At 38.2% G+C, this 22,742-nt stretch overlaps 1 protein-coding gene across 2 annotated transcripts in view; it reads left to right on the top strand.

The window, feature by feature from the left end:
• FLVCR1 (FLVCR heme transporter 1) overlaps positions 1 to 13,761 on the top strand; it is a 33,291-nt gene extending 19,530 nt beyond the window's left edge. Inside the window, exons 4-11 of one of the 2 annotated variants that reach the window (XR_004433733.1) lie at positions 504 to 571; positions 2,452 to 2,555; positions 4,732 to 4,842; positions 5,336 to 5,441; positions 5,996 to 6,107; positions 11,888 to 11,955; positions 12,122 to 12,277; positions 12,518 to 13,761. Coding sequence is in view for 1 of the 2 variants with exons in the window: in XM_033196732.1 (XP_033052623.1) it covers positions 504 to 571; positions 2,452 to 2,555; positions 4,732 to 4,842; positions 5,336 to 5,441; positions 5,996 to 6,107; positions 11,888 to 11,955; positions 12,122 to 12,196 (644 nt within the window). In the remaining variant the exon portion in view is untranslated. Of the gene's footprint in view, positions 1 to 503; positions 572 to 2,451; positions 2,556 to 4,731; positions 4,843 to 5,335; positions 5,442 to 5,995; positions 6,108 to 11,887; positions 11,956 to 12,121; positions 12,322 to 12,517 lie in introns of those variants that run through there. The other variant, XM_033196732.1, reaches the window with a different exon arrangement.
• Positions 13,762 to 22,742: the final 8,981 nt, after the last annotated feature.

Here is a 22,742-nt window from a genome sequence, read left to right on the forward strand (position 1 = left end):
ATGTGAAAATATCAATTGCATTCCTATGTATTTATAAGTATTGTATTCCTATGAAAGATATCTTTTATAATAGCAACTAAAACTATAAAGATATCTTAGAATAAATATACCAAAAGAACTTCATAGAGAAAATTATAAAACATTGAAAGGTATAAAAGGAGACCCACATCCTAGACAATGTGGCAAAACCTCATCTCTACAAAAAATACAAAAATTATCCAGGCAGGGTGGCCTGTGCCTCTAGTCCCAGCTACTTGTGGGGCTGAGGTAGGAGAATCGTTTGAGCCCAGGAGATCAAGGATGCAGTGGGCTGTGTTTGTGCTGCTGCACTCCAGCCTGGGCGACAGAGTGAGACTCCATCTCAAAAAAAAAAGAAAAGAAATATATTTCCACAATTGTCATATAATATTCCATGTCACTTCATGAACTGGTAAATGACACACTTTTAGTATTCTCTTTATTATTGTAGATATCATGATTTAACATCATCTTTATTATTGTAGGTATCATGACTGGTGCCTTTTATTCAGTCTCAACATTATTAAATCAAATGATATTGACATATTATGAGGTAAGCTTCTGCTTGTGTCAGATTGCATGCCTGGCCAAGAATTTTTCTTTAGCAATATAACTGTCGTTAGCAGGGTCATGAGATTAAGGATTATGACATTGTTGCTATCAAATATTTACGTTTGTTTTAATTGAGAATATATTTGTTAAAAAATGAAATTTCCACAACTTTAGAGATCTGATTGGCTTTTATTATCAATTCCTTTATTGGACAGCATCCCATCTAAATTTGGAAAGGTACTGATGAGCTGAGTGGAGGAGATGGGCTTTATAGACAGAAAAAGACTGAAGAAAGCAGAAACAAGGAGCAAAGAGCAGATTCGTTGTTACAAAGTTACTTTCCTTATAGGATTAAAACAAAGGGGACTAGGCCCCATCTGACAGGTTGCTTATGTATCTCTTTTTGTTTGGAAAAGTGGCCCATTTTAAAGTTCAGTTTGATTATGTGGCACCTAGCACTAGTGACACTGTTCTGTGTGGTCTGGTCTGTTGGGTCTAGTGTGGGAGCTCACTCCAAAACAATGGCCTCCTATCATTTTAATTTAACATATTTAATCCAGTTTATAAAACACACAGTATGGCCAGGCGCGGTGGCTCACGCCTGTAAACCCAGCACTTTGGGAGGCCGAGGAGGAGCACCTGAGGTCGGAAGTTTGAGACCAGCATGACCAACATGGAGAAACCCCGTCTCTACTAAAAATACAAAATTAGCTGGGCATGGTGGCGCATGCCTGTAATCCCAGCTATTCGGGAGGCTGAGTCAGGAGAAACGCTTGAGTCTGGGAGGTGGAGGTGGCGGTGAGCCGAGATCGTGCCATTGCATTCCAGCCTGGGCAATAAGAGCGAATCCCTGTCTCAAAAAAAAAAACAAAAAACACGCCAGACACTGTGGCCCACACCTGTAATCTCAGCCAAGATAGCACCACTGCACTCCAGCCTAGCGACAGAGTGAGACTCCATCTCAAAAAAACAAACAAAAAAACCCACACAATGTGGAAAGCAGAAGTTACTATCCCTGTGACGATACCTAAGTTTATTTTTAGGAAATAATATGTTTGGTTATATGGAAAAAGACAAAACATTTTAAGGGAACTCAGCATAAATATAGATAAATAAATATCAAGTTCCGATTGACGTGTCTTTGCTTTTGAAAGGGTAAAGCAGTTGTACTATGTAAAAGCTATCGATTAACCTCCTTTTGAGACATATATACAGTGTTATACCTTGCTTAGTGACAGGGATACCTTCTGAGAAATTCACTAGGCAGTTTCATTGTTGTGAATATAATACAGTGTACTTCATTGTTGTGTGAGTATAATACAGTGTAGTAGGCAAACCTGATGGTGTAGCCTACTACATACCTAGGCTGTGTAGTATAGCTTGTTGCTCCTAGGTTACAAACCTGTATAGCATGTTACTTTACTGAATATTGTAGGCAGTTGTAATACAATGGTAAGTATTGTGTATCTAAATATATCTAAACAGAGAAGGTAGAATAAAAATATGGTATTATAATCTTACGGGATCACTACTGTATATATGAGTCAGTGTTGACCTAGATGTCATTATGGAACACATGACTATCTATACTTAAGAATCCTCACAAAAATCATTGTACTTCTAACCACAGAGGATTAAGGAAAATTTTCCTTTTTTATTTCTTCTATTATTTTAGGCTTCTTTTCTGGTTTTAAAATGTAATGCTTATGTATATTCTTTACCTGCTCTCCCCTCCCACCCTAACACGTGTACTAAATCTTCCTACTGTGTGCTTAGTTTTATCTAATTATTTTCATTAACTGTGAAAAGGTGTGGGAATGTGAAGAGTCTGAATCAGTTAATCCATTTATTTGATCAACTTCTGATGCAAATTGTTTTCAGGGAGAAGAAGTCAATGCTGGAAGGACTGGGCTAACACTAGTAGTAGCTGGAATGGTGGGCTCTATTCTTTGTGGCTTATGGCTGGATTATACCAAAACATACAAGTAAGTGAAAGTAAATACATGTATGGTGTGTAACCAAAGGTATTTTGATTTTAAAAGACAATTTGCTTTTTATTTTAAGAAATTTAAAACATATTATCACTTAGATATGGATTCTAAACACTAGTAGGTTCTCTTCACTTAAGTGTTTCAATACTCTGTGTATTATATTATTTTATTGGTCACATTTATTTCAGTTTTGAGAACTTGGATACCTTATGAACCCCTTCTTTCTAACAATACTTATACCTACCACTTCAGAAGGAATTATTTCTATTCTAAAAAGAGCCATTTCTGAGAAATATTTGACTTTTGATAGACTTTGTCTTTTTTTTTTTTTTTGAGGTGGGGTCTCACTCTGTCACCCGGGCTAGAGTGCAGTGGTACCATCTTGGCTCACTGCAGCTTCTGCTTTCCAGGCTCAAGTGATTCTCCCGCCTCAGCCTCCTCAGTAGCTGTGACCACAGGTGTGCAGCACCACACTCAGCTAATTTTTTAACTTTTTGGAGACAGGGTTTCACCATGTTGCCCAGGTTGGTTTTGAGCTCCTGAGGTCAGGCAGTCCACCCACCTCAGCCTCCCAAAGTGCTGCGATTACAGGCAGGAGCTACCATGCCTGGCCTATCTTGTTCTTTTCTTATGTTGTGGGCTTAAATACAAAAACAAAAAAGTAATTCTTTCCGATAAAAAATTATCGTTGAGCATAAGGCTTTATTTTGCTAAGAACTTTTTGGCTAAAGTACCCCCAGACTATAGTACCAGTTAACTGTAATATAATGCATAATGTGAAAGTGCTGGCTTGATAAAATGTCTTACCCCTGTAATCCCAGCACTTTGGGAGGCCAAGGTGGGTCGATTGCTTAAGGCCAGGAGTTGGAGACCAGCTTGGGCAACATGGCGAAACTCCATCTCTACTGAAAATACAAAAAATAGCTGAGTGTGGTGGTGAGCATCTGTAATAACAGCTACTCAGGAGGCTAAGGAAGGAGAATTGCTTGAACCCAGGAGGCAGAGGTTGCAGTGAGCTGAGATAGCATGGACACTGTCTAAAAAAAAAAAAAAAGAAAAGAAAGCAAGAATATATTCTGTTAATTGTACATTATATGGAGCCACCAAAATGCTAATACCAAAGAAAATAAATGATACCAACTGGGAGACTAAGAAAGGGTTTCAGAGGCAGCATATTTTGCTCTGGGAGTTAAAAGAATCACCACATTTTTTAACAGGCCAAAACTTCCCACTGTACTTGGAAATGAATGAATGAAACTATTAATGAATAAATGAATGAAATATGGAACTGTGTCCCATGCACCTTTCAAGGCTCAAGATATATTTGATATTATTAGTCTAAACCCTACCAAAAATATCTCTAATCTTGAAATTCTCCCTAATCTTGAAATTCTCCAAGATAATTTTTCCATAAATTAAGATAACACTTACCTTAGCTTTAGTTAGCATTATTGTAAACTGATAGCTTAGAGTGAAACCTACTTGATTTATAGATGAAGGAAGCATATGTAAAGGATTAAATTCCTTAAGTTTTTCATCCATTTTACATTTAGAAAACTTGATAGGCATAGACGTGTGTTCTTTGCCACTGTGTCTTTCTTCTCAGGGTAACTGCCATTCATTTGCCAAACTCCTGTTGTGTGCATCTCTCTTAGATGACAATTATGGCAAGCAGTATATGATCCCTGTTGTTAACATGTTTGTAGTCTAAATGGAGCAAATAAGGCATTCACATGTGAAAAGTTAAATAACAGAACAAACTAAAATAGATGTCATCAGTTTTATAGTACCAAAATGACAAAGGAATTTGGAAGAAAGAGAGACCCTAATAAGCTGGTGTGGTTACAGAAGGCATTTGGAAGAGGTAGAATTTGATCTGAATCTTGAAATGTGAATAGGGAACTATCCCATTTGGTGGCATAAAAATGATTTTATTCATAAAAAAGTATCCCCATCTGAGCATTCGATATGGTGTGGTTTTGTTTCCTGATGCTGCTGAATCTTAAATTAAAAATGCTTTAAAATTTATGCTTTGGTGGATACATTTTCCATAGACAAGAAGGGGTGAAATTTGAAAAACAAAGATTCATTACTGAACAGATAAGAGTGATGATTTTTATGTCTAGGAGAATTAGACAAAATACTAACAGCTTTGTTGTTTTTGTTTTAGACAGACTACTCTGATAGTTTATATTTTGTCTTTTATTGGAATGGTTATCTTTACTTTCACATTGGACCTTGGATACATTATCATCGTGTTTGTTACTGGAGGGGTGCTTGGGTAAGTATCAGATGTGTTTAGGAGGAGTGATAGCATGCTGTTATAATTCTGAAGTATTATTACTCTGGTCTCTAATTTTTTAAGTTCATCCAAAGGTTCTTCAATATTTTAAACTTTAAGGATTCATTCTGTGCATATAAACGTGTAATTCTTAAGAACTATTAAAATTCTTTAAATTGGTTTTTGGTATACCATAGGTTAAAAAAATGGATAAGCCTTACTTAATCTGTGTAACTTTATTTGGTTACAAAGACAGTTGACTTATAAAACTGGAAGTAAATTTTTCTCAGAAAAAAATTTGGTATTAGTTGCTTCCAGTTCTGTAATCTTGAGCTGATTGGTCAATAATAATAGTTCCTTACTTTGACGTAACAACTTCAAAATATTCACTTATTTGGTCATTAGAATAAGCCTAAGATGCAAAATGATTGCATCAGTATGTGATTGTGACCTTCTGATAATTCTTTCTGTAATTCTGGATTTATTTTCCTAGCTTCTTCATGACTGGTTACCTCCCTTTGGGTTTTGAATTTGCTGTTGAAATCACTTACCCTGAATCTGAAGGTACTTCATCTGGTCTTCTTAATGCTTCTGCACAGGTAAACCTCTGATTTCTCTAAACCTGAGATGATTATTATACCAGATATTCTAGTGAGTAATGAGTTTGACTATGGTTTTATTTGTTGTTGTTGTTGTTATTTTGTTTTTTGGAAACAGGGTCTTGCTTTGCTACCCAAGCTGGAGTGCAGTAGTGCAGTCATGGCTCACTGCAGCTTCAAACTCCTAGGCTCAAGCAATCCTCCCCCCTCTGCCTCCAGAGTATTTGGGATGACAGGTGCACACCAGCATGCCCAGCTAAATGTTTTTTGTTATTTTTTGTAGAGAGGGGGTTTCGCCTTGTTGTCCAGCCTGGTCTTGGACTCCTGGGCTCAAGCAATTCGCCTACCTCAACCTCCCAAAGTGCTAGGATTACAGGTGTGAGCCACTGTGCCCAGCCTGACCATGGTTTTTGTTTAATAATTCAACTTTTCAATGAATGTTTCTAGAAAACAAATCATATAAACAATAAGTTAAGAAAAGTTCTGGTGAAAACTTTATACTTGTTTTAAATAAGTAAACTTAATAATAAATTATTTTTCTTATTGTATTTTAGATATTTGGAATTTTGTTCACATTGGCTCAAGGAAAGCTCACATCAGACTATGGTCCTAAGGCAGGAAACATTTTTCTCTGTGTCTGGATGTTTATAGGCATCATTTTAACAGGTAAATTAGGGCGTTTGCCTGGCAAAAGGATTTGTGTCATGTGTTAATTTTCATGTATATTGCTTCTCAATAGCTTGGCAGAACTCAAGGGGAAAAAATGAGGTAAAAAGCAGGACATTATTTGTTTTCTTCTAAGGACATGAATCTATTCATTTTGCAGATTTCAAATTCAATACAGTTACTCTGCATAGCAAGCAAAACTGTTGTAAAAAGAGGAGTAAAGGCCGGGTGCGTTGGCTCACGCCTATAATCCCAGCACTTTGGGAGACAGAGGCGGGCAGATTACTTGAGGTGAGGTGTTTGAGACCAACCTGGCCAACATGGCAAAACCCCATCTCTACTAAAATTTGCCAGGTGTGGTAGCGCGCACCTGTAGTCCCAGCTACTTGGGAGGCTGAGGCAGGAAAATCGCTTGAACCCAGGAGACAGAGGTTGCAGTGAGTCAAGATCACACCAGTGCACTCTAGCCTGGGCAACAGCAAGACTCTGTCTCAAGAAAAAGAGTAGTAAAGACGCGGAGTTGGGAAGACCTGGCCTCAAATTGCGATTCTGCTGCACACTAGGAGTGTGACTTTAGCAGGTTGCTTAACCTCTCACATCCTCCTTTCCTCATTTATATAATAGAGCGTTAAAGCCTCCTTTATAGGGTTACCGTGAGGATTAATTGAAATGGTTCATGAAAAGTTCCTAGTGTCTGGCACCTGGGAGGTGCCTAACACGTGTTTCTACTGTTACAATGTGGTAGAGGTGGTAAGCAGTCAAGTGGTAGTGGTGGAAATAGTATGTGGAATCCTTAGCTAGTGCTTATACTTCTTAGGTATAGTCATCATAGACATGGGCAGGAAAGAAAATAGTGCTCAATCTCCAGAGAAAGAGAATGTCAAAGAATTTTTATCCATAGTTTGCCCATGCACATGGGTATACAATAGATTTGGAAGCAAGACTTATGTTCAGAAGTATTTCCAGGTGCATGTTGGCTTGTAGTATTATTTTACTTTGTGAATTTCCTTCTGTATCCCTTTACCATCGTGAGGGACAGAAGCTTTGGATATTCAGGAGAGATTATAGTCAGCCCTTTGTGTATCCCGTGGGTTCTTCATCTGTGGATTCAACTGTGGGTTGAAATTAATTGGAAAAAAAATGAATGGTTGCATCTGCACTGAACATGTACAGACATTTAAAATGTCATCATTCCCTAAACATTATAGTATAACAACTATTTACATTGTATTTGATATTAGTAATCTAGAGATGGTTTAAGTATGTAGGACGATGTGTGTACGTTATATATAAATACTACCCGGGGGTGTCCAATCTTTTGCCTTCTCTGGACCACATTGGAACAAGAATTATCTTGGGTCACACATGAACTACTCTAATACTAATGATAGCTAATGAACTAAAAAAAAAAATTGCAAAATATCTCATAATGTTTTTAAAAAAATTTATGAGTTTGTGTTGGGCCACATTTAAAACTGTCCTGGGCCACATATGGCCTGCAGACCACAGACTGAACAAGCTTATACTACACCATTTCATATAAAGGAATTGAGCATTCATGGATTTTGGTATCTGAGGCGGGGTCTTGGAATCAGTCCCTTGCAGATACCAAGAAAGATTGTGCTTCTTTGATCTGGTTATAACTTAGTTGGAGGACAGAATCTATCAGAAAGATGTGAATCAGAATTTCTTTTACTGTTTGTTGAATACCTGATCATTCTTTGTGAAACCTTCAATATGAAATCTCACCAGTGATAAAGATTTTGGATATACACAACTACCTAAGGTTGCTCACTCATTATTGTATGAATGATAGGAACCTGAGCATTCATTCATTAAGCTAAAAGAAAGTGAGTGCAGTCTGTTTCCTCAAAGAAAAGCATCTTATCACAAGGGAGTTTTTCCCCCATCCAATTAGTACAATAAAACATACAAAACTGTGAAATATGTAATATATTAACAATATATTAAATAAATATGTAATATTTAACTATTGTTCTTTCATAAGTAATTCCATGTTGGTTCTTAATTTCCAGGCAAGTACTATATCTTATCTAAGACTATTACTATTGGCTGGACGTGGTAGCTCACGCTTATATTCCCAGCACTTTGGGAGGCTGAGACAGGCGGATCATTTGAGGTCAGGAGTTCGAGACCAGCCTGACCAACATAGTGAAACCTCGTGTCTACTAAAAATACAAAAAAATTCAGCCAGGTGTGGGGGCACACACCTGTAATCTCAGCTACCTGGGAGGCTGAGGCAGAAGAATTGCTTGAACCTGGGAGGCGGAGGTTGCAATGAGTGAAGATCACACCACTGCACTCCAGCCTGCGCAACAAAGGCGAGACTCTGTCTCAAAAAAAAGTATTATTGTTATACCAAAGAAGGGAGCAGTTTTGTAATCCCCTTTCAAATTACTTTTACAAGAGATTCATGAATTCTAATTCAAACAAATCAAGTCTTGAAAATTAAGAAGTGAGAATAAGTCTTTAAAATTAGTTTTACATTGATGCTTTTACCATCTCAAATGCTAATTAATTTCTCTCATATGTTGAGTATTTTACTACAGAGCTTTGTTATTATTGTATCTGTTATGGTCGTCTGTGATAGTGATCTTTGGTGTTACTATTGTAATTGTTTGGGGACATCATGAACTACACCCATAAAAGATGGTGAACTTAATAAAGGTTTTGTGTGTTCTGACTGCTCCACTGACCAGCCATTCCCGTATCTCTTTTCCCCTTGTTGGGCTTCCCTATTCTCTGAAGCACAACAATATTGACATCAGGGTCCTGATTAATACCCCTGAATTAATACCCCTACAATGGCTTCTAAATGTTTAAGCGAAAGGAAGAATAGTAAATCTCTCATCTTAAATCAGAAGCTAAAAATGATTAAGCTTAGTGAGGAAGTCATGTCAAAAGCCCAGAGAGCCCAAAAGCTAGGCCTTTTGCACCAAACAATTAGCCAAGTTGCTAATGCAAAGGAAAAATTCTTAAGGGAAATTAAGAATGCTACTCCATTGAACACACAAATGATAAAGCACAACATCCTATTGATACGGAGAAAGTTTGAGTGGTCTTGTTAGAAGATCATACCAGCCACAACATCCCCGGAAACCAAAGCCTAATCTAGAGCAAGGCCCTAACTGTCCAATTCTGTGAAAGCTGAAAGAGGTGAGAAAGTTGCAGAAGAAAAGCTGGAAGCTAGCAGAGGTCAGTTCATGAGGTAAGGAAAGAAGTTGTCTTTATAACATAAAAGTGCAAGGCGAAGCAGCAAGTGCTGATGTAGATACTGAAATAAATTATCCAGAAGATCTAGCTAAGATTGTTGATGAAGGTGGCTACAATAAACAACAAATTTTCCATGTAGATGAAACAGGCTTATATTGGAAGAAGATGCCTTCTAGGACTACCATAGCTATAGAGGAGGAATCAATGTCTGGCTTCAAAGGACAAGCTGACTCTCCTGTGAGGGGTTGATGCAGCTGGTGACTTTAAATTGAAACTAATGCTTGTTGACCATTCTGAAAATCCTAGGGCCCTTAAGAATTAGGCTAAATTTGCTCTGCCTAAGCTCTATCAATGGAACAATGAACCTGAAACCTGTAGTTGATAGTACATCTGTTAATAGCATGGTTTGCTGAATATTTTAAACCCATTGTTGAAGCCTGCTACTCAGAAAAACATTCCTTTCAAAATAGTACTGCTCTTTGACGAATTCACCTGTTTACCCAAGAGCTCTGATGAAGATGTACAAGGAAATCAATGTTGTTTTCATGCCTGGAAATACAGCATCCCTTCTGCAGCCCATGGATCAAGGAGTAGTTTCAACTTTCAAGTCTTGTTCTTTAAGAAATACATTTCAAAAGGCTGTAGCTGCCAGAAATAATTATTCCTCTCTTGGATCTGGGCAAAGTAAATTGAGAACTTTCTGGAAAGGATGCACCATCCTAGATGCCATTAAGAACATTCTTGATTCATGGGAGGAGGTCAAACTAAACATTAACAGGAGTTTGGAGGAAGTTAATTCCATTCTCATGGATGATTTTGAGGGGTTCAAGACTTCAGTGGAGGAAATAGCTGCAGATGTGGTGGGAATAACGAGAACTGGAATTAGAAGTGGAATATGAAGAGGTAACTGAATTGCTGCATCTCATAGTAAAACTTGAACAAATGAAGGGTTGCTTCTTATGGATAAGCAAAGAAAGTGTTTTCTTGAGTTGGAATCTACTAGTAAAGATGCTGTAAATGTTGAAACGACAACAAAGGATTTAGAATATTATATAAACTTAGTTGATGAAGCAGTGGCAGGGTTTGAGAAAATTGACTCCTATTTTGAGGAAGTTTTGTGGGTAAAATGTTATCAAAAAAGTATTGCACACAGAGAGATCTTTCGTGAAAGGAAGAGTTGATTAATATGGCAAACTTCGTCACTGTCTTACTTTGAGAAATTGTCACAGCCACTCCCACCTTTTAGCAACCACCACCCTGATCTGTCAGCAGCCATCACCATCAAGGCAAGACCCTCCACCAGCAAAAAGAGAACTTGCAGAAGGCTTGGATAATAATTAGCATTTTTTAGCAGTAAAGTGTTTTTTGTTTTGTTTTGTTTTAGATGGAGTTTCGCTCTTGTTGCCCAGGCTGGAGTGGAATAGTGCCATCCCAGCTCACTGCAACCTCTGCCTCCTGGGTTCAAGTGATTCTCCTGCCTCAGCCTCCTGAATAGCTGGGATTACAGATGCCCACCACCATACCGGCTAATTTTTGTATTTTTAGTAGAGATGGGGGTTTCACTATGTTGATTAGGCTGGTCTCGAACTCCTGACCTCAGGTGATCCTCCTGCCTTGGCCTCCCAAAGTGCTAGTATTATAGGCATGAGCCACCGTGCCTGGCCAGTGAAGTGTTTTTAAATTAAGGCATGTAGATTGATTTTTTTAAAGACATAATGCTATTGCAAACTTTAAATAGACTACAGTATAGTATAAACATAACTTTTTATGCACTGGAAAACCAAAAAATGTGTGCAGTTTCGTGATCTCGGCTCACTGCAAACTGCATCTCCCAGGTTCAAGCGATTCTCCTGCCTCAGCCTCCCTAGTTGCTGGGACTACAGGCACGTGCCGCCATGTCCAGCTAACTTTTTGTTTTTAGTAGAGATGGGGTTTCACTCTCCTGACCTTGTGATCCACCCACCTCGGCCTCCCAGTGCTGGGATTACAGGCGTGAGCCACCGTGCCCAGCAATATTCACTCTTTTGTGGTGATCTGGAGCTGAACCCACAATATCTCTGAGATATACCTGCATTCCCTTCTGCCTACAATGTCTTCCTCTCCTCTTGTCTGCTTGACAAGTTATTACTCAGTTTTTTCCAGTATCAAATATGTCTTCTCTGGAAAACCTTCTCTAATTTCCTTTGGCTGACATAGACTTTTTTGCTCCCACTTCCCCACCATACCTTGCAATTATCATACACTGTTATACTTATTTACATGTCAAAGTTTCCCTAGATTGGAGAGTCCTTTCAAAAAAAGAATTACTTTTTATTTTTGTATCATTGGTTGCTAGCATTCCCATGTTTGTTCAATAATGAATGACTTACTAATTGTTAACAACTTTAGAGAGGTACTATTATTTTTCAGGCTATTGGGATGCTATTAAATATCATGACACTACAGTGTTTTAAATTTGACAATACCAAGAAAGACTTTGAGCTGCTTTTAGAAAAAATCTTCACATAACAGTTTATAGTAACTCCATTGATGCCTCTCTGTTTCAGCGTTAATCAAGTCGGATCTGCGAAGACACAACATAAATATAGGAATTACAAATGTTGATGTTAAAGCTGTAAGTAATGAATATTTTTATGATTATACTGTTGAGAAATATGTATAGAATAAATGTAAAACCATGTTTTTTTATTTAGCTATTTTTCCCCCGAGTCAACTGTTGATCTGTTATAATAGGATATGCCAGATGCTATACATTTTTAATCTTCTGATTATTTTTATAGGTACCAGCTGACAGTCCCACAGACCAAGAATCAAAAACGGTTATGTTGTCCACGCAGTCAGAATCAGCAATTTGAAGAGAAAGGAAAAGTTACTATCCTGTAGTAATTGGGGACAATGTGATCATCCTTGGAGAGATATATGAGCACCAAGACTGGGTTTGTATGTGGTGGGGGAATAGACACACTTACTTGAAAATTACCATATGGACTCTAAATGCGTCATTATTATTTTGCTTAATTGTTAATTTAAGGGAAATTTTCTTAAAATTCTTCTGTTTACATCATGTTAACACTATTGTTTATCTAATCAGTGTCCAGTTTTTAGTCTTATATTGTATCTGAAAGTAAGCTTCTTGACATTTGCTTTTTAAAAGTCGATGTTTTTCTTTTTTGTAGAAAATGGAAGCTTAGAAGACTTTTTAAAGTGATAATATGGGGTGTTCAGTCCCCATAAGATATAATTGTTCATGCAGTTTATATATTAAAATATCCAGTGGAACTAAATGTACAATATATTCCTAATTGGCTGCCTTTTCACTGTGCTGACCAACTGTTCAAGCCACTTCATATGAGTACAACATACCAACATGACACTACTCACCCACAAAGGACAGCATTGGGATCAGGCTTTCAGATGACCTCTACGATTTTTCCCATTTATTGTACTCTTGTTACAAAGTACTTCTTAACACATGCAGTCAATGGCTACAAAAACTATTCTGTGTACAGATTCTACCCAGACTTTGGTATTAGAATTATGTTCTCATTAAGGAGCCTGATTATAGGCTCGTTCTGTCTTGAGTTCTTTTCTGTGCTGCCTTTCTATCATGGATAAATGCTAACACTGTATTTTTTTCATCCAACTTGAGATAGTTTTGTACCCATTGCCTTTTTATCTTAAACTTGCTTCTTTTTTTTTCCTGATGTGTAACTTTCTAGTAAGACAATTTCATCATATATGTTACTGGCTATTTCATGATTTCTTGTATCACATCCTATATTTTGCTTTGAAGATTCCTGAAATAAGGAAATCTGTAATAACTTCAGATAGCCTACATGTCTCCATTTAGTGGAGATCTCTTGAATGCTGTTTGAATTCTGCCGTATCATTTTTATGACCATTCTCCTTTGAGGAATACTATTTCCAGGTACATGCTCCATCAGTGTGCCAGGGAGTGGATTCTTTTCTTCACTGCAGCGTCATCACACTGTTGGAGTTGTCTGCTCTTTTACATGCTCAGGTAGGGAAAATAGGACCAAATATATTTCCACAGTGCCTACCACTGTGTCATGTTTACAGTGAGAGATTAAGTATTGTTGATGTCCTGACTCTGAGCTCATGGGGAGTATCTTTATAGTAATGACATTTGATCAGCCATAGAATTTACATTATGTTCATATGCACCCAAAAAAGCTAGTCAGGTAACGAATACCCTTGAAGTGAATAGCAGTTTTGATTTAGGCAGTGTGTTAGGCCATCCTTGCATTGCTATAAAGAAATACTTGGGCCAGGCGTGGTGGCTCACGCGTATAATCCCAGCACTTTGGGAGACCGAAGTGGGTGGATCACCTGAGGTCAGGAGTTCAAGACCAGCCTGGCCAACATGGTAAAACCCCATCTCTACTAAAAAAAAAAATGAATAAAATAAAATAAACCAGGCGCTGTGGCTGTGGCTCATGCCCGTAATCCCAGTACTTTAGGAAGCCAAGGCAGGTGGATCATGAGGTCAAGAGTTCAAAACCAGCCTGACCAAGATGGTGAAACCCTGTGTCTACTAAAAATACAAAAATTAGCCGGGCACAGTGGCAGGCGCCTGTAATCCCAGCTGCTCAGGAGGCTGAGGCAGGAGAATCACTTGAATGCGGGTGGCAGAGGTTGCAGTGAGCTGAAATCACGCCACTGCACTCCAGCCTGGGAGATAAAGTGAGACTGTCTCAAATAAATAAATAATACCTGAGGTTGAGCACGAGCACGATGGCTTACACCTATAATCTCAGCACTTTGGGAGGCTGAGGTGAGTGGATTACTTGAGGTCAGGAGTTGAAGACCAGTCTGGCCAACATGGTGAAACCCCATCGCTACTAAAAATACACACACACACACAAATTAGCCGGGCATGGTGGCACACGCCTGTAGTCCCACCTTGGGAAGCTGAGGCATGAGAATTGCCTGAACCTGGAAGGCGGAGGCCACAGTGGGCTGGGATTGCACTTCTGCATTCCAGCCTGGGTGACAGAGCAAGACTCTGTTTCAGGAAAAAAAGAACAGAAATACTTTAGACTGTGTAATTTACAAATAAAAAAGGTTTAAGTAGCTTACGGTTCTGCAGGCTGTGTAAGCATGGCACCAGTGTCTGCTCGGCTTCTGGGGAGCCCTCAGGGAGATTTACTCATGGTGGAAGGCTAAGTGGGAGCAGAGATGTCACGGCGAAGCAGGAGCAAGAGAGCAGGGAGGTGCCATACACCTTCAAACAACCAGATTTTGTGAAAACTCACTCACTACTGCAAGAATAGCACCAAGCCATGAGGGATTCACTCCCAGGACCCAAACACCTTCCATTAGGGCCACCCTGCAACATTGAGGATTACATTTCAACATGAGATTGGAGGGACAAGTATCCCAACTATATCAGGCAGAATATATGCATTGATATATATTGAAATTATAACATTCTTTATAATCAAGTTACTGTAAATTATGTAGAATCTGACCCTGGGGAATGTGTTACCTTAAGAATTTGACTAAGAATCAGGAACTCTGTGTCCATGTCCTGAATGTGTTTTTGTACGTTCCTATAACTCTGGACAAGTCATTAAACCTCTCTGGGCAGCATTTTCCTCATCCATGAAATGGATGTGTTCAGTTTGATCTCAAAGATCTTTTCAAAATATTAAATGCTGTTAATCATGGAATAGACCAAATTATTATATCACAGGAACTTGAATCCAGCCAGAGAAAAATTCCCTGGACAACAGTCAGTTGAGGGTAACTCAAGCAGAGTATGTCCAATCATTACTTCTTTTGACATTTACGTTACAGGTAAAAACAGCCAAAAATATATTTTAAGGTCTCTCCCCAAATAATTGTTTTTGTTTTTAAACTATCAGTGTTGTTTAAACTAATCATGTACTTGAGTTCCTGAGGTTTTGAACAAATTACAAATGAAATTTAGAATACTTTATTTCTGAAAAGCATATACATATATGTTTGTGTATTTTTCCTTGTTAGAAAGGAGGTGAAATATGTGACAGAATGCAAAATGAATTGATAATTTTTCTGTATTTTGAGTGAAAGTTGTCTGTAATATATCAAACAAGAATTATAATTCTACAGTAATGTGTGGCTTAATGACAGCTATATTCTGAGAAATTTGTCGTTAGGTGATTTCATCATTGTGTGAACATCATGAAGTGTACCTACACAAACCTAGGTGGTAGAGCCTACTACATACCTAGGCTATATGGCAAAGCCTGTCACTACTAGGCTACAAACCTGTACAGCATGTTCATGTATTGAATACCTTAGGCAATTGTAACACAATGGTATTTGTGTAATCTAAACACAGAACAGATAATACATTGTGCTACAATGTAACAATGGCTGTGGCATCACTAGGTGATAGGAATTTTTCAGCTCCATTATAATCTTATAGGATCTCTGTCATATGTGGTCCATTGTTGAGCGAAACATCATTATGTGGCACATGACTGTATGTCATATTTTCAGAAAATGGAATAGGTAATCATCACTTGTGTGAATGTTAATCAAATGATTTAGGAAAGAAACTGGATGTTTTAAAAGCTGTTGCATTTATTATAAATGTCACAAATACAGCTCTTGCCTATTGAGAATGTTGGAGAGATGTCTGTAAAAAAATTTATATGTAAAAATGTGTCTGTATGCAATAGCTCGAAAAATGCCTGTGTCGTAAGTCATTACTCATGTTCTAATTTTTGCTCTTTGTACTGTTTATCTGTATGCTTGTTCTTCAATATTTCAGACTCAAAATAAATTTATTTTTTTATGTTAATTTGCTATGACTTTTTGAAAAATTCTGATGCTTAGGTACACATGGGGAGTTTAAAGGGATTACAAAATTTCAGAATGGGAATGAGGGAATGAGGTAGTGCATGGAACATAAAATAGGGAAACAAAGTCTACCAGGGTCAGGGCTAAAATAGATACTAAACTATTTTATTCCTTTAAAAGTAACTTTAGAGAGTGATGTTAGCACAATGGCAGAATAGGAGCTTTGTATCATCATTCTTCCACAGAAGCATTGATTTTTACCAGTACTTTCAGATGATAGTTCTTTTGTAGGAATCCAGAAGTCCAATGTAGAAGTTCCAGCACACCCTTGGAGCAGAAATATCTGAGAATAAATGCATTAAAGAAAGGAAAAAGAACATTTTCACTTTATCTGCATCACTCCTCCTTGAAGTTAGCACAGCTTAGTGGCAAGAGAGACTCCCCTCAGTCCACGATTTCTCCCATAGGAGAAGGTGATGGCATAGTGAGTGAGTGCTCAGCCCCTAGCTGTGTGGGATGCTGCCTAAGAACCCTACCTCTTTCTTGCCCCAATTAAAATACTGAGGTGATTGGCATAGCTAAGTGTTGGGAAAGGCGGGGAGGAGGGAAGAAAGGCTCTGAAACATGCTCAGCACTCCACAGACTCCATCAGGAAGCATACCCACCAGCCACTGGGATACCTTGCATATGGACCTCCCACATGACCTATGGCCACCCCAAATGCTCTGTGCACCTCACCCCCATCTCCGTGAGGCTGGCTTCCCAAGCATGCCACATTGGATGGCAACTGCAAGCATCAAATATAGAGACAGATGGCTTGATTGTGGAACTGGAGCAAGGTACACAAACTTGAGTACTTAAGGGCACCCCCCTAGGGGAAACAAATAGTAGGCTGTCAGGACCTGGCCTGGCTTTGTGGGATTGAGAGAAGGTATATAACTTCTAAGAATCCCCTGCTGCAAGTGGGAACGGGTTGTGGAGCAGGTGAATCCACAGGAAAGGTAGGAGAGAGCCTCAGAATTCCTCGCCAGGCAGATTGATGAAGGCATTTCTCTCCTGAAGCTAGTCAATTAAGACTGGAAGAAGTGATTTTCTTCAAATGCAAGGATAGAAATGGAAGACTTCAAGAAAACAAACAAAAAATGGAAACATGATATCACCTAAGAAGCACAGTAATATTACAGTAACAAATCCAAAGAAATTGAGATCTATGAATTGCTTGACAATAAATTTAAATTGTTTTAAGAAAATTCACTGAGCTATAAGAGAACTGATACACAGCTCTGTGAAATCAGAAAAACAATGCATGAACAAAATGGAAGTTCAGCAAAGAGATAGAAATAAAAAACAAATTCTGCTGCTGAAGAATACAATCAGAAAGGAAAAATGCAATAGTCAGCAGCAGATTTGATCAAGCAGAAGAAAGAATCTGAATTCCAAGATAGGTCATTTGAAAATATCCAGCTAGAGGAGAGAAAAAGAATGAAAGGATTAAAGAGAGCTTATGAGATTTATGAAACAACATTAAGAGCTAACATTTGCATTATGGAAATAATAAAGGAGAAGAGAAAGAAGGAGCAGAAAGCTTATTTAATAAAAAATGGCTGAAAGCTTCTCAAATGTGGGAGAGACACAGACATTAAGGTATATGACGCTCAAAGGTCTGCAATGTGGTTCAACCCAAAAAAGACTTTGCCAAGACACATTGCACTCAAACAGTCAAAAGTAAAAGAATTAAAATTTTTCCTTTTTTTTTTTTTTTCTCTTTTTTGAGACAGAGTCTCACTCTTGTCCCCAGGCTGGAGTGCAGTGGCATGATCTTGGCTCACTGCAACCACCTCCTCCGAGGCTCAAGCAATTCTCATGCCTTAGCCTCCCAAGTAGCTGGGATTACAGGCATGCACCACCATGCCTGGCTGATTTTTTGGTGTTTTTAATAGAGATAAGATTTCACCATGTTGGCCAGGCTGGTCTCAAACTCCCAGCGTTAAGTGATCCACCTGCCTTGGCCTCTCAAAGTGCTGGGATTACAGATATGAGCCACTGTGCCCAGCCAAAAATCAAAGAGAATTTTTATTTATTTATTTATTTTTATTTTTTATTTTTTTGATTTTTAACAGCTTTATGAAGATATAATTCACATACCATACAATTTACCTATTTAAAGCATATGTTAATTTTATACTTTTTAAAAACTTTGTTTATAGTATAGTCACAGATGTATGCAACCATTACCACAGTCAACTTCAGAGCATTTTCATCACTTCAAAAAGAAATCCCTTACCCCATAGCTATCACTCCCCTATGCCTTCATCTACCACCTCATTGATTCCTCAAGGATCTAGAACTAGAAATACCATTTGACCCAGCCATCCCACTACTGGGTATATACCCAAAGGATTATAAATCATGCTGCTATAAAGACACATGTACACATATGTTTATTGTGGCCCTATTCATAATAGCAAAGACTTGGAACCAACCCAAATGTCCATCAATGATAGGCTGGATTAAGAAAATATGGCACATATACACCATGGAATACTATGCAGCCATAAAAAAGGATGCGTTCATGTCCTTTTAGGGAGATGGTTGAAGCCAGAAACCATCATTCTGAGCAAACTATTGCAAGGACAGAAAACCAAACACTGCATGTTCTTACTCAGAGGTAGGAATTGAACAATGAGAACACTTGGACACAGGGTGGGAAACATCACACACTGGGGCCTGTCATGGAGTTAGGGGGAGGGGAGAGGGATAGTATTAGGAGATTTACCTAATGTAAATGACAAATTAATGAGTGCAGCACACCAACATGGCACATGCATGTTGTAACATATGTAACAACATATGTAACAAACCTGCACGTTGTGCACATGTACCCTAGAACTTAAAGTATAATTTTTAAATATATATATAAATAAAAATTTATATATTGAAAAAATATATAAATAAAAATTTTTAAAATAGACAAATGTATAGAGATCAAAGAGAATTTTTAATGCAGCACAAGGAAAAAGAAGCTTACCACATACAAGGGAGACCCCATAGGCTATCAGATTTCTCAGCAGAAACCTTGCAGGCCAAGAAAGAGTAGGATGATATATTCAAAATGCTGAAATTAAAAAAAAAAAATAGGGTCAGGCATGGTGGCTCACACCTGTAATCCCAGCACTTTGGGAGGCCGAGGTGGGCAGATCACAAGGTCAGGAGATCGAGACCATCCTGGCTAACAGAGTGAAACCCTGTCTCTACTAAAAAATACAAAAAATTAGCTGAATGTGGTGGCGGGTGCCTGTAGTCCCAGCTACTAGGGAGGCTGAGGCAGGAGAATGGTGTGAACCTGGGAGGCGGAGCTTTCAGTGAGCCAAGATCGTGCCACTGCACTCCAGCCTGGGTGACAGAACAAGACTCCATCTCATAAAAAATAAATTAATTAAATTAAATAAGATAAAAATAACAACAACAAAAAAACTGCTAACCAAGAATACATTACCTGATAAATCTGTCCTTCAGAAAAGGAAAGATTAACTTTCCCAGACAAACAAAAACTGAGGGAGTTAAATCACCACCAGACCTACCTTGCGAGAAATGCTAAATGGAGTTCTTCAAGCGGAAACAAAAGTATGCTAATTCTAATGCTAATATGAAAACATAAAAAGATATAAAACTCTCTGGTAAAGATACATATATAGTCAAAATCAGAATATTCTAATATTGCAGTGGTTATGTGTAAATCATTTTAACTCATGTATAGGCTAAAAGACAAAAATATTAAAAATAACTAGCTTTGGTAATTCATTAATTGATACACAATATAAAAGGATGAGTATTGTGACAGCAAAAGCATAAAATGGGGGCATATAAAAGTGTAGAGTTTTTGTATGTGAACAAAGTTAAGTTGTTATCAGCTTAAAATAGACAATAAGATGTTTATGTAAGCCTATTTTAACCACAAAGCAGAAACCTGTAGTAGACACACACAGCTAAAGAGAAAGGGATCTGGCTGGGTGCGTTGGCTCACACCTGTAATCCCAGCACTTTGGGAGGCCAGGAGATCAAGACCATCCTGGCTAACACAGTGAAACCCCATCTCTACTAAAAAAGACAAAAAAATTAGCCAGGCATGGTGGCGGGCGCCTGTAGTCCCAGCTACTCGAGAGGCTGAGGCAGGAGAATGGTGTGAACTTGAACCCAGGAGGTGGAGCTTGCAGTGAGCCGAGATCGCACCACTGCACTCCAGCCTGGGCAACAGAGCGAGACTCTGTCTCAAAAAAGAAAAAAAGAAAGAAAGGGATCTAAGTATACTACTAAGGAAAAATCATCAAATCGCAAAAGACAGCAAGAGAGGAAGAAAAGAACAAAGGATCTTTAAAACAGCCAGAAAACAATTAACAAAACACCTATAAGTTCTTGCCTGTCAATAATTACTTTAAATGTAAATGGGTTAAATTATCCAATCATAGACATAGATTGGCTAAAAGGATTTAAAAACCAAACTGTATGCTGCTTACCAGAGTCACTTTAGCTTTAAAGATATACATAGGCCATAAAGGGATGGAAAGAGAGAATCCATGCAAATGGAAACAGACATAGAGCAGGGTAGCTTTATTTATTTATTTTTGAGACAGAGTCTCATTCTGTCACCCAGGTTGGAGTGTAGTGGTGCAATCTCTGCTCACTGCAAACTCCATCTCCTGGGTTGAAATGATTCTCATGCCTCAGCCTCCCAAGTAGCTGGGATTACAGGTGTGTACCACCACACTCATCTAATTTTTATATTTTTAGGAAACAGAGTTTCACTGTGTTGGCCAGGCTGGTCTTGAATGCCTGACCTCAGGTGATCCGCCCACCTTGGCCTCCCAAAGTGCTGGGATTACAGTTGTGAACCAATGCACCTGGGCAAGGTAGCTATATTTAAATCAGACAAAACGGACTTTAAGTAAAAACTTTGGCCAGTCATGGTGGCTCACGCCTATAATCCCAGCACTTTGGGAGGCCAAGGCAGGTGGGTTGCCTGAGGTCAGGAGTTCGAGACCAGCCTGACCAATATGGTGAAACCCCGTCTCTACTAAAAATACAAAAATTAGCTGGTCATGGTGGCAGATGCCTGTAATCCCAGCTACTCAGGAGGCTGAGGCAGGAGAATTACTTGAGCCTGGGAGACAGAGATTGCAGTGAGCTAAGACTATGCTACTGCACTCCAACCTGGCCAACAGAGCAAGACTCTGTCAAAAAAAAAAAAAAACCCCACAAAATTTTAACAAAGGACAAAGAAGACTATCATATAATGATAATGGAGTCAATTTTTTTTTTTTTTTTGAAATGGAGTCTCACTCTGTCGCCATGCTGGAGTGCAGTGGTGTGATCTCAGGTCATTGCAACCTCTGCCTCCCATGTTCAAACAATTCCCCTGCCTCAGCCTCCCAAGCAGCCAGTACTATAGGCCTGCACCACCATGCCTAGCTAATTTTTTGTATTTTAGTAGAGACAGGGTTTCACCACATTGGCCAGGATGGTCTCTATCTCCTGACCTCGTGATCTGCCCACCTTGGCCTCCCAAAGTGCTGGGATCACAGGCATGAGCCACCGCAGCTGGCCTTAATGGGGTCAATTCTTTATGAGGATCTAACAAGTTGCATGTGCATGTGTGTGTGTGTGCCAACAATGGACTACCTAAAATTATGCAAAGCAAATATTAACAGATCTGAAAGGAGAAGTAGATAGCAGTAGAATTAATAGGGGATTTCAGTACCCCACTTTCAACAATGGATAGAACATCCAGCCAAAATCAATAAGGAAACATTGGATTTGAATTACACCTTAGACCAAATGGACTTAATGGACATGCATCAAATATTCCATTTAATAGCACAGAATACACATTTTCCTCAAGTACATATGGAACATTCTCCAGGATGGATCATATGTTAGGCCCAAAAGAATGTCTTTAAAATACATTTAAATAAGAAATACAATTGAAATAATCATATATTCCTTAAGACATAATATCATATTAAGCAACTTTTCTGATGCTTACAATGATAGGAAATTACACAACTACATATTATTTCACAATGATATGAAATTACCCACCAACAGAAGGAAAATTGGAAAATTCAAAAATACGTAGAAATTAAACAACAGATTCTGAACAACCAATGAATCAAAGAAGAAATCAAACAGGAAATCAAAAAATATTTTGAGACAAATGAAAATAGAAATACTTTCTATTTCCATTACCATATCAAAACTGATGGAAAGCAGCAAAAACAGTTCAAGGAGGGAAATTATAATAATAAATGCCTACGTGAAGAAATATCTTAAATAAATCACCTAACTTTACACCTGAAGGAAGTAGACAAAGAAGAACAAACGAAGCCCAAAATTAGTAGAAGGAAGGAAATAACAAAGATGAGAACAGAAATAAATGAAATGTAGACTAGAAAAATAATATAAAAGATCAGTGAAACTAGGAGTTTTATTTTTTGAAAAGAAAAACAAAATTGATGAACCTTAGAGTAAGAAAAAGAGAAGTCTCAAATAATTGAAATTGTAAATGAAAGAGGAGATATTACAACTGATACCACA

Source organism: Trachypithecus francoisi, unplaced genomic scaffold (assembly GCF_009764315.1).
Source record: "Trachypithecus francoisi isolate TF-2019V2 unplaced genomic scaffold, Tfra_2.0 Lachesis_group5, whole genome shotgun sequence".
Taxonomy (NCBI): domain Eukaryota; kingdom Metazoa; phylum Chordata; class Mammalia; order Primates; family Cercopithecidae; genus Trachypithecus; species Trachypithecus francoisi.